Source organism: Henckelia pumila, chromosome 1 (assembly GCF_033568475.1).
Source record: "Henckelia pumila isolate YLH828 chromosome 1, ASM3356847v2, whole genome shotgun sequence".
Taxonomy (NCBI): domain Eukaryota; kingdom Viridiplantae; phylum Streptophyta; class Magnoliopsida; order Lamiales; family Gesneriaceae; genus Henckelia; species Henckelia pumila.
Genome location: NC_133120.1, coordinates 172,366,191 through 172,379,910, shown reverse-complemented (window position 1 = coordinate 172,379,910; position 13,720 = coordinate 172,366,191). Strand labels below are relative to the sequence as shown.

The window sequence follows — 13,720 nt, the reverse complement described above, 5'->3', positions numbered from 1 at the left end:
AAAATAAAGAAACGACATCTAAAAGTTTTTACCAAACATGGCCATAAATCTTAAATTTCAAAACTTATTTTCCTCTCTTCAACTAAAAATGTTTTAAACAACTTCCATTCAAAAGCATTCGCACTCATGCATTGCCCGATGGACCGACCCCTGCCTCTTCTTCATGTCCTCCTACATAATCATCAATGAATGCATCCACATAATCGTTGCCTGCACCATTCAAGTATAGTGAGTCTAAAGACTCAGCAAAAAAATGTATAAAAAGAAGATTTTTCTACTTTAAAAGAGAAAACATTATTTAAATATTCATGCAATAAGCATAACTTTGATGTAGCAATAACATAAGAAATATTTGAGGTGATGAAGTATGAGTAGTGTGACAACCGTCATAATGAGTCATTCATAAATTTTTGTTGATCAACAAACATATGGCATTACGCCCGTAAAGTTTCCTTCTTTGGATAGCCGTTCCGGAGCTTATCCCAAAGTGCATACCCCATATAATCACCACAAGATGCATAAGTCATCAAAATATTTTTCATACATCATAACATATCATGCTTCATACATATCATCGTCATTCTTGCATAATCATGAACTTTCATTAAACAATGTTGTGCATGCATAAACCAATGTGAGAACCCTTCATGTATAAAATACTTCCTACATTTCATGATTTTCATGGAAAAATAGTTTTCATGAAGGTTGAAAACATAACTTACATTACGAAAATATAATTGGTCCACGTGAGTCGTTCCGTCCGTCACAGACATTCAAAACTTGAAATGTTTGCGTAAAACCTCCTAAATATACTTAAGACATCTTAAAATAACATTAACATGAATTTAGGACCCTTAAAACGAAGGTTAAAAATTTTGGGACAGACGCATTTCGGACCCTTGTCCGGATGGGGAACGGACCCCGTGCCCACCCCGTGCACAACAAAATTACGTTTTTTTTTGGGAAAGAGGGCATCCGGACCCCCTTCCAGGGTCTGGACATTCGCGAAATAAAAAAATTCTGGCCTGCGAACAGCTTTCACGAAAATCAGATTTTTGGGCTCCTAATTCGGCCAATCTTCTTGAACCTTGGAAATACAATTCAAAACTCTGATAAACCTTCAAAGAACACCTCAAAACTCATTCATCAATCCATTAATTCAAAGATTTGAATCAAAAATCCATACCCAACACACTCAAACTCAAAACTTGGATTTCAAACATCTAAGCCCTTACAACTCATCAAACTTGTACCGAAAATATCAGGAACGCCTCACGTTTCACAATTAATCATATATATTCATGAATCATCAAGAAATATGCATAGATCATCAATCTTCATCATAGGGTTTAAATATTTAAAATAGCTATATTCTTGAATGGGTTTCAAACCGATGAAAACTTGCCTGAATCGTCTGATTGAGATTAACCTGGACTGCGGAACGATCTATCCTTGAGAAGTCGAAGAGCCCTAGCTTGGAGATCGCAGTGTTTGAGAGAGATTTTGAGAAAAGTGAGCGTTCAGAACAAATGAGAAGAGAAATCTGAACGTCTGATTTTTCTTTTCTTACCTGTGACTAATGGGCTTCCCACACGGCCCATTAGTTACACTTAAAAAATTCTTTAAAATTTTTACTCTCTCAATAAAATACTCTGCATCTACTAACTTTATTTAAAATATTTTTCTTAACTCGTTCCAAGGATAAGCTCGTCCCTACGACCCAAAAATAAATACCAACCTAAACATTTAAAAAAAATCACATCACATCACATAAGGATTCTCATGCATCAAAATAATTCACATAATTTAAACATAACAACTATATATTTAAAATAACATGAAATAACTCATATAATTAATTATTTTATTATAATTAAGCTAGTGGACTTTTGGACCTTACAATATATATATATATAATACTAAATTTTTATTTAATAATTTAATTGATGTGTGAGATATAATTAATAATAATTTAATTAATAGAAGATAAATAATGAAGCATCGAAATCAACCATTAATTTTTACAATTTTTTTTTAAGTATTGATTGTTTATTATTTATACTAGTGACCGCAGCACACGCTTTGCATGTGCAATATAATATATATTAACGATCGTGACACATGATCTTTACGTGCTTGATAATTTGATACATAAATTAGAGAGAAATTGTAAATAATTTAATAGGAATTGCTAAATGATGAAATTTGAAAAAAGAGATAAAGATATAAGAAGATAAGGTTGTTAGAAAAAAACCATGATAATTTAGTAATTTAAAATCTAACATAAAAGATATGTATATTAAATTTAGGGGTAAAATGAGAAAATTTTTTGTGTGATTTGACACACTAAAATCGTTAGTCTAAAGAGTTGAACTATTATAATATACTATAAATACACATCTAAGATATTTAAAATTTAAAATATATTATTATTATATAAAATATAATAGGTTTTCTGTTTGATCGTCTCGTTGAACTGGTTAGATAGTTAGGTTAAACATTTTAAAATTTTGTTTGTTTTTTTTGGGGTTATACTAGTATTTAAAATTTCTTGTATATATAATGTGTTTACTTAAGTTTTTTTTTTAAAAAAAAATTAATAATTGTAGACGGTTTTTTTTGTTTATAATTATAATTAACATGAATTTGAATATTAAATATATCTCTTATTACTTATTAGAGAATGCATATTCCACTGTAGTAGTAATACGTTGGAAAATATGTTTGTTTAGTGTGTGAGAAATTTATTCTAGTTGAGTCTTGAATCCGACATTAATCTTCTTATTCAACGTTTTTTAGGAAGTCTTATTCAACGTTTTGAGTGTAAATTAAATGTTTGTACAAAACTGATTTGGTGATGTCTTATGTCATCTCCAACCCATTACGTTATATTTGTGTAACATTAACATTAAGATAGTGTAATTTTTAAACCAAATACAAAATTCATGTTCAATCCATTAACTCTAAACTCTACACTAAAAAGAATATTTTCAGAATATTCTCTATTATTTTATTCACAACAACTAATTTATTAAACAAAATTTAGACACAATAATTAAAATATCAATAACATCTAAAATAATTTATATATAGATATTCATTACAAATATTAATGAATTAATTTTTTTAATTAAATATGTTTTAAGAATTATTTTAAAATATTTAATTTTATTATTTTATTCAATTGATAATATAATTAAAAACATAAATTTAGTTATTTATTGATTATTGAATAAATAAAAATTTTAAAATAAACAGTAAAAATTACATAATAATATAATTAAATTATTAATAAATAAGCTTGAAATATATTATAATACAGAATAAAAAAATAAAAAAAAAAAATTGGTGCAACATTGTTGCTTTGCACCAACCTTACCTAGCTCTGAAATTTAGCAGTCTCACGTTTTAACAAGCACGAAGACACAAACATATATAAATAAATGTGGGGTGGAGATGATAAATTTATATGTACAATGAAAAACATAAAATACAGTTACTACAAGGATTTTGTATTTTATGCCAAATATAGCTGAATAAAATAAAGTTAGAAATAAATATTGTGATTAATTGGCATGATTTTGTAGATATCAAGCCTGAGTTGTATTTCCATTATCTATTCAGAGAGTCGATTATAAGTTCGTGTATATATAGTACAGCTAAGGTTTTCGGTTTTTTAAGTAGCCGAAATTTGATGTTAGTGCAACAATTTTTTTTTTTTTCCTTTTCACGATCGACCAAATGTTAATATAAACAAGATGATTGAAAGCCACTTCTCTAAAGTTGCACTTGAATTGAAGTATTTTAAATTTATGGATTTTGATTATAATTTTAGTGTTAACATTGAAATAAAGAAAAATCTCAAATCCATAAATTAATTATTTACACATTAATTTGATAGATTAAAATGGATTCTAAATCACTACTTTTTTGGATGAACTTAAAATTCATTCCAACTACCATGAATTATCATATAAACATAAAAGAAGTGGATTTTATGTTTGTAGTGCTACTTTTCTAAACAACAAAAATGCATTTGAAATCCATGGATTTGAAATACTTCTATCCAAGCGGAGCCTAAGGGGTGTTCAAGTTGATGGAGTAGGTGAACCAATGTTTTTGGAATCGGACCGGACCGGCCGGTTCGACCGGTTCGACCGGGAGCCGGTCGGTTCTCCGGTCCGGACCGACTCCAAAAACCGGAAAACCGGTCAAGTACCGGTTGGACCGGTCAAGAACCGGAAAACCGGTTCAACCGGTTGAACCGGTTTTTCGAATTTTTTTTATTTTTTTTTTGAAAATTTAAGATTTTTTATTTTTAAAGCTTTAAATTTATTATTTATATATATATATATACATTATTATTTAGAATTTTTACTTCATTTAAAAAATTATTTTAATAATTATTGTTTTTTTAAAATTAAATAATTTATTATTTAAATAATTTATAATTATAATTGATATTTTGAATATATTTAAATGTTTATTTAGTTTTCAAAATATGTTAAATATATATTTTTTTGTCTATTTACATAATTTTTGAGTTTTTAAAATTTAAAATATATTATTTATTATATTAAATTATATAAACGGTTTTCCGGTTCGACCGTCCGGTTAAAACGGTCCGACCGGTTGGACCGTTTTTTTCATGTAGACCGGTTCGGTTATGAAAACACTGAGGTGAACTTTTGGCAAAAGGTCAGGAGTTCGATTTCTCATATCAACACCTTTTTAGATTAGTTTGTCATACAGAGCTTGCCTAGTGTGGTTTACCTGGAACGTAGTTGCAGGCTATTACGTTAGTTCGGGGGTTTACCCTGTGTGCAACGAAGTTAGCGGCTGCGGATTCCCACCTAAAAAAATGATTGAAAGCCGAAAAAACTATGCAATTTACAACATCGATTGTACAATTTTCTCGAGATAAGTTTTTACCCGTTAAACTTTTTGTTTTAATACTAGCTTTTCACATCAAAATTAAAGAATTTTTTTAATGTATATTTTTCTTGCGGTATTTTAGATAGGGGTGTTCATCGGTCGGTTCGATTTTAATTTGGCCAAATTCGGTTCGGTTTTTCGGTTTTCGGTTTATGAATAATGTAATCCGAAGTCAAACCGTTTTAGTTCGGTTCGGTTCGATTTTGTACTATAATGGACCGGTTTATCCGGTTCGGTTTAGTCGGTTTGATCAATAATACATAACACAATAAAATGTAGAGGTGTTCATCGGTCAGTTCTATTTCGTTTTTGGTTTTTTTTTTATTTCGTTTCTTTCGATTTTTGTTTTAGAGATATATAATCCGAGATCCTAACCATTTTTCTTTGATTTGATTTTGTTTTCTGCCAAAATTATTCGATTATTTCGATTTTGATAAGATAATAAAATTAATAATATAAATATATTGTAAATATAATATGTTATCATTTTTTACATGAATTATTAGTAAAACTTTAAAAATAAAGTTTAAATGAATTACATATACAAAAATCAAATAAAAATTACATTAAACAACCATCAATTAATTAACTATGAATTAAAAAAACAACAATAAATTACATAAACAACAATCAACTAAGAATTATTCAAAATGATTATACATTCACTAAATATTATCTCATAACATATATAATATAAATACAAATATAAACAAAATTATTAATTTAATGCATTTCGGTTTTTTCGGTCGGTTCGGTTTTGACATATATAATCCAAAATCGAACCAAATAAACTTCGATTTTAAGAATTATATCCGAATTACAAAATACGGTTTTTGGTCAAGTTCGATTTTTTATTTTTTCGGTTTTTTCGATTTTATCCGAAATTTGAACAACCTTAATTTTAGATATTTCTGATCATAAATAACTTCATAACCCCATTTGGTCAAAAAATATATATATACGCAGTTAAATCCAAATAAATACAGCCATTTATACTCTGGAATTGGCAACGCCAAATTCTTGTATAGTAATTCTTCATATATTTCCAATTCAACACAATTTCTTTCCTTCGCTCTTCAGTTACCATTTGGATTCGATCACTCTTCCACTACTATAACTGTTTCAAAACATTTCAAGAAAATTTGTGCAGACAGAGTTCAGTTCCTCTTCAATTTCATGGCGGCGTGTGATCGATATAACAGAGACATGATTTTCATCTCTTTTTTCTTCGTTTTTTCGTGTTCCGTGGATGCCGCCTTCCAGTTCAGAGTCGGAGGTAAAGATGGATGGAGTTTAAACCCTTCAGAAAACTACCCTCACTGGGCTGAAAGAATGAGGTTTCAAGTTAATGACACCCTCTGTAAGTGCTTTGGATCATATATATTCTTTTTGAAATTAAAGGATAATGGATAGATTAATATATTGGGTTTGATTTGATTTGTTGTCCAGTGTTCAAGTATAAGAAGGGGTCAGATTCAGTGCTGGTTGTGACACCGGAAGATTACGAAAAATGCGGCTGGGGGAACCCGATCTTGAAACTGGATGGTGGGGATTCAGTCTTCAAGTTCGATCGGTCGGGCCCTTTCTTCTTCATATCGGGCAAGAAATCAAACTGTGACAAAGGACAGAAGCTGATAACTGTGGTTTTAGCCGTCAGGCACGACCACGACCACGACCACGACCACGACCTTCCACCGCAGGGTCCTAGCATGGCACCAGCGCCAGAATGGCAATCACCTCCACCAGTAGCTGATCAGTCACCATATCCGTCGCCTGGTGTCGGAGATACACCGCCACGGCGTTCATCTGCTCCGCGGGAACTCGGTCCTTCGGTTTTCTTGGTGTCTGCAGTTTCACTTGTTCTGAGTACCGTAGGTTTGCTTGGTTTGGTCGGTTACCGTTGAGGTTTTTTTAGAATATTTTTCATGTTTTCAGGTTATTTTAGCATTTATATTTTGTTTATTGGAGTAGCTAGTACTCTTTTTACCTTAATTTGTGATTTCTAAAAAAAATCTTAATTTGTTCTCTTATTTATTTATTTATTTATTAGGAAGTCAAGAGATGATTTTGTTTATTGGAGTAGCTAGTACAAGTATTTCTTGATTCACTAAATCCCAAATCAAAATGATTGGATTAGACTTATCGATTCACATAGATCCGTTGCGGCTCACTCTTAGCCTGCCAAGATCAACCAATTAGGCAATCACTTGCAAATTTCCAATCACTGGAACTAACATGTCTTGATCAACAACTCTGAACTCGCTACCACAAGTACGCCAATTTCAAACACTTGGAATTGCAAGAATCTCACTGAACCATATTCCTATCTCTGGAAAACCAGGAGATAGCTAAGAGTAGATACTGGCACAAGCCCGCACACCTACTAGAAAACTGCCTTGTTCACTCAAGATGAACATCATGGTAACTAAAACCAAAAACAATTTACAATTCAATAACCTGAATCATCCTATCCCAAGGAAAATCATACGCTCCATCTTTGAAGACATCAGTCAATACTTCTCATAGTCATCGGTAGAAATTCGTCTACTTACTAGATCTACTAATCTATTAATATTCCTAATCTCGAAGATCCAAACCTATCTGCTTAGAACAATCACTCATCAAGGAAATCCCTCCAAGACTGATTCTTGACAGCAGAAATTTCAAAACCTGAATCTCTGACGAAAAGCCGAACAATAACTGAAATTTCTCAATACCTCACCTGGTATCTGACCACACCAAGGTCATACCCCATTGTGACAGTTACCAAGAATCCTTAGACCGAGTAGCCTTCCCACCGCCCCTTCCTGAAGCACAAAGTCTCCCAGGTAATACCGGCATAAGGTCGCGCCTCCTCACGTGATGAAAATCTGAGATGTCATGAAAAGCGAACACGATTATAAAGAATCGCACCCTCAGTTCAATAACAAAAGACTCAATAATGTTGTCCCGATCTTTTGAAAAAAGTAAGTTTTCGGATATCCACCTCTAGTTTACAACAAAACTAGCAACAGATAATCACGAGATAAACAATTGATCTCAACGAAACCTTCAGAAAATTTATTTCTAACAATCCACAAAGAAGAACAATCGACAAACACCACAAAGTTGTTAAATTTTGATAAGTTTGATTTTGATAAAAAAAAAAAAAAACAAAGGAAAGCTTTGGCAAATTCTATAATGAATGTAAATTTTACAATATATAAAATAAAATAAACTAAGAATCCTAATAGAATTATTCTATCAATCTCCTAGTTAGATTATAGCTCCAAAATAAAAGATAATTGCAAAAGATATCAAAAAATATCACTAGAAAGTTTTCTAGTATGCTTAGAACTCTCAAAAATAGGAAAATTATATCAAAATACCGCACACACACACACACACAAACATGCCGAGTGTGTTTTTTCTCGGTAATCCACGCTCACTCGAGCAGTAGAAAATGCTCGCTTGAGCGGAGAAGACTTTGTCCTGCATTTTCTCTTGAGCTCGCTCGAGCGCTCAAAACCCGCGCTCGAGCGAGAAAGTCTCTGCTCGAATTTTTCATGAAGCTCGCTCGAATGGCAGAATGTTGCGCTCGGGCGAGACGTCTTCTGTCCGAAAATTTAAAATCCTCATTTTCTTCACTTTTAACACTTCAAGGACACATAAAAATCTTTTGAAATACTCTTCAAGCTGTTCAACTTGATTTTCATGTATTCCAAATCCGTCTATCCTTGATTGTAAAACACCGAACAAATCTTGGAACAATATGAATCTTCGAGCACCTCCTAGATTCATATCGTCACGTCTAATCATTGTCACAGTCTACAACTCTTGGTATTACTCGACCTGGCACCCTGATGAAAAACCTTCATCATATAGCAATAACTTAATAATGTCAAAACAACTCACTGTTCTAAGGGAAACAACCTAAAGAAATACCCATGCCCCTGATGAATCACCTCATTCCTGGCACTAACCATAGTCAACCGACTAACTAAATCATCCTAGGAAAACATCTAGTTTCCACTACATGGCATGCAGTTAAATTCGGATTACTCAAAACTTATGAGTCACAAAAATTGAACACTAATTAACGATGCACTGGATTCGACCCAAGAAATTCCAACGATTAAAGTATTAGAATCATCTGTCCAAGAGTTTGTACAATTCTTATTACAATACAAAGTAATAATCAACTAATCCAGAGATTACAAGGAAAAAGATGTACAATTTGAAATAATAATGGGTACATCAAATAGCTGGAATCATTAATACATATGATTTAATTCTTACAACTGAAATAATGTTTAAAACAAAAATTAATACAGTATTTAAACATGTCTCGATCGTAATGCATATCTTGATCTTGAGCATGAAGCTTCTCATCTATCCAAGCATCAATACAAGCATACTGGCCAAACTCTTCCGCACGATCTCTCGAAAGGACCTCCGGAAAAATCTTCCTGCAAAATGATTTGTGCTCCCTTACTAGCCCTCCAAATATGCTTTGCATCAATGCATGTCAACATACTTCATCCGCACAAGATCTAATTTTGTCTGCATCCATCACGTGTCTTGAACATGAAGTTTCCCGTCTGCCTGCCGAAAGCATAGACACAAGCATACTGATGGGATTAACTACTACCTGAATTTAAAGACCTTACGTAATTTACCAATCATGCCTTAATCTCTCGAGGCATTCCCTAGTCAAGGTCCTTATGACAATCTCTCCAACTGCTTATGGAGAATCTTCAGAGGTGTGTCATCATGGCTGAACGAAATAGACGCAAGCATCAAGTGTGTCCCAACCAATCCTCTGCAACTGCCTCTCTGACATCTGGTACTCGATCCAAAGTTAGGATCCACATGAGTAGAAATATTATAACTCGTACACAACCCTTCCCTCATCTCAAACTCGCTGGAGTCCCATAAGCCAAATCTTCAAAAATTCTGTCGATGATGATAGTCTTTGGGCATCCTAATTGCCTCATCATCATCATATTTAAGGTCTCATCATTTCTACAAGGACAACACAAAGTCTCATTACTATGTCCCAAAGTCTCTTTGCATGCGCTCTAATATCAATAAATGTAACGACCCAACCCGGATCCACTACTAATCAGAGAATTAGAGCATAATTAAGTATACAATTAACACTAATCAAAATACACTACAAAAAGCTTAAATAAATGTTGATCGGCAGAATAAAACCGGTTAAATAAATTCAATATACAACCCAATCGAATAAATCTTAACAACAATAGAGCCTACAACTAATCCTGTTGTCCTCCCTGGTCACCGACTACTCCAAGTCGCTAGGTGTACTACCTGCCCCTGCCCCGTCGAATGGGGTGTCCAGACATACAGAAAACACTGTACGTGAGCGACTACGCTGAATACGGAAACAATGATATATAAAATATATGCAACACATAATATGACTTTAAAACCCTAGTAAAACAGTCTGCTCAGGGGAGCTAGTGAATACACAGTTCCATGCCAAATAGCTAGTCCGCGGGGTACTCGTATATTCCCCTATCACTGTAGTGTCCACCCCCACCATCGCGGCATCTCTCAGTGATAGAAAAAACATGGGGCTGAGCCTCCCTCACCCGACAAATCCATAGGGAGGTATCACCATCGTATGGAAGCTGTCATGACTCACCTCTCACGAGATGCAGTCCCGTATATAAAAATATACATGTGCTAAAGTAGTAAAACATGGTAAATACAAAGAACATACAAATGCAACACATATATCATATATCATGCCGGCTATCTCGGTCAGTACTTACGTACCTTACTAAAGGCAGCCCTAGAATTCCCACTTTAGGTTCCAAGCCTATCATCAGCTCTACAATGCAAAATACTCATGCATCATTATTTATGCTCTAAAAGCCTTAACTAAGCTATTGCATACCCCTAAATATTTTTAGGAAGTCAAAGCTACACATGCGTCCTTCGTCAGCCCGCTGATGGCGACAGCCCCAAAACTTAGGCACAGCTCCGCTACTATTTTCGTAGCGCCTTGCACTTTCGGCCCTTCAATAGGATGCTTAGAAACCCCTAAAACTGATTGTGTGAAGCTAAGAACGAGAGAGAGAAGGGAGGAATGAGCGAGAAGAAATGGAGCTCGGCACCCCCTTATATAGACGAAGATCGGAACTTCCGATCGCACGATCTAAGCGTTTGATCTTATGCTTCCGATCCATCTCAGCCAACCACGTGTCACACAATGGCTGGTTCTCGACAGACCGATCGGAGCTTCCGTTCATGTTCAGAGCTTCCAATCTTCCCTGACGTCACAACTTACGCATTATTTATGACATCTGGCCTAGGACCTGATCGAAGCCTCCGATATGAGTTCGGAGCTTCCGTTCTCAGCAGAGCTTATGTTCCCCTTGAAGCCCAAAACTCTTGCCGGACCATTCTCGATTGTTCTGAATCCATTTTTCAAATTCTTAGACCTTTTTACAAATCTCTTAATCATGTTTTACTTAATCTAAACATGATCACTTGATTAATTATCACTTAATTCTTAATTCTGGATACGGGTTAATACACTCAGTATTTTATTTTTTGTAATAGTTACGCGTTTAATTTTTTCCACAGCGAGTTTGTTAAACACACTGTTTTGCGCCAAAATAACCATTTTTTTTAATAATATTGGGATTATGATACGGAAATGATCTTCTATTATTGTAATAATTTTTATATCTACCCAAATACATCACCCACATCAGAATACACAATTTTTTTCACAAATACACGTGATGTATTCGAGTATATATGAAAAATACTACAATAATAGAAGCACATTTTCGTGCTATAATAATATTGTACTTTAAACATAATATTGTCAAAAAAATGGTTGCTTACGCGCTGTAACAACGCGTATTCATAGAATTAAACGTGCAACTATTACAAAAAGTTAAGGGCTGTAGTGTTTATTAAAATTTCACATGATAGAAGTGTGTATTTCAATATTTTAATGGGGATTTAGTGCAATAAACTCATTCTTTTTAATATGACAATCTCTCATATTTATCTTGATGAAATATGTTAATTATAATTAAATTATTGTATGGAATTTAATAAAATAATATAACAATCTCCCGCTTGGTCTACATAGTTCAAATAAGCTGAATAATAAAGAAATCAATCATCATCCCAAATCAAGAAACAATTACACGAATCATGACAACAAGTCCTCTTGTACGAAGTATTATCTTTCATGTAGTGATACTCTCCTATGAGACCCATCTCATGGAACTAGATCCGTAAAATGAGTCAACCCAATAAATAAAAAATACCCGATCAAAGTCATGAAGTCGTGAATTTAGAATCCCTAACCCAATTTAATTACGATTTAGATCCCAATTTAGAGGCCCCAGTGTAGAAGCCTCCATCGGTCTGGCCGCAAGATGAAACTTCACGCAACTGGCTACTTTCTTGCTAAAAGGCGCTAAACTCTTGGAAAGACATGTGATTTTTGCGGTAATTTGTTTCTGAATTTACTATTCGATTCTAGTTAGGTTTTTTTGTGTAGATTTTGTATGGATTTTTTGTTTCTTTTTATGAATTCTAAAATGGATGTCTGCGATAGAATTTTGTTGTTGTTTTCTTTCTAGGGGTTTCTTTGAGGGTATTGTCAATTTGAGAGAAAAAAAATTAGTGAGGCATATCAGATGGCTGCTCCACCCGCCAGATATCGAGCCGATTACGATTTCTCATCGACCTCCTGTTGTTTGGATACAGTTGTGCGTGATAAGTTACACTAAAGGTTGAAGAATCTAAGAAACAGGTTTCTGGCATTGGCGACTATCGGATTGGATAGTGTAATTCGATGTGTTATGCTGTTTTGGTATCTTGTCCCTTGCCCTTTGCTCCCTGTTCTTGATTTTTCCCATCTCATAACAGCGTACACAAATTGTTTGAACTTATTATGTACTTGATTGTACCTATTGAGTTACATGGGAATCATTATGATTTGATCCTGCTATAATTTTCTAAATATATGATGCGAACATCATAAAATGAATATCCCGACGTGAGTTCTTTCTTGAGTTGTTGTTTTTTGTTTTTTTTCTCTCTTTCTCTTTTTTTTTTCATGGCCCCTTTGTAGTAAGGGGCCTCCCTTTTATATGTATTTGACCCGGCCTCTTCCATGATTGTCCAGCATGGCCCAACTGACAACTGTTTTTGTGATGGGATAGTTGTCACGTAGGATTGACCCTCCCGCAATACTAGGGAGAGCTCATACCGAGCCCATACTGTTTCACCATGTTGCCTAATGATTTGATTTGCAGTAAGAGTCTGTCACACGTAAAGGAGGTATGGGCTTCATTTTATATAAAATGACCCTGGGCCCACCGAGTATTACGGGCCCCTGGTTTCCGGATATTTATCCTTGATACTTGGGCCCCTAAAGGAGCTCCTGGGTTCCCGGTTTATGAGATGACCCCGGGCCCATCACCCGGGACTTATCGGGATGACGCCGGGCTCCCGTCTTGCAAGCCGACCCCGGGCTCAACGTCTGTCCTGGGCCCATCACCCGGGACTTACCGGGATGATGCCGGGCTCCCGTCTTGCAAGCCGACCCCGGACTCACCGTCTGGGCCTACCAGGATAACACTACACCTCCGGCAAATAGTCGGGCTAGAACTTGTTTCGCTGTCCCGAGAGATTAGTATGGCCCTTCCCCGGTGGTCCTGTGCAGTACACTGAGCTCCACGTCAGCCCTAAATGCTTCGTAGTACGCGTTGTCAGAGATCTTTTCAGAGGTCGCTTTAGCTTCCCA

General features: G+C 34.6%; 1 protein-coding gene across 1 annotated transcript; it reads left to right on the top strand.

Annotated features, from left to right (window-relative positions):
* Positions 1-6,111: 6,111 nt before the first annotated feature.
* LOC140874471 (early nodulin-like protein 14) lies at positions 6,112-6,839 on the top strand. The gene is made up of 2 exons (XM_073277762.1): positions 6,112-6,295; positions 6,385-6,839. The coding sequence occupies exons 1-2, from the start codon at positions 6,112-6,114 to the stop codon at positions 6,837-6,839; spliced, it is 639 nt and encodes a 212-aa protein (XP_073133863.1).
* The last annotated feature ends 6,881 nt before the right edge of the window (positions 6,840-13,720 follow it).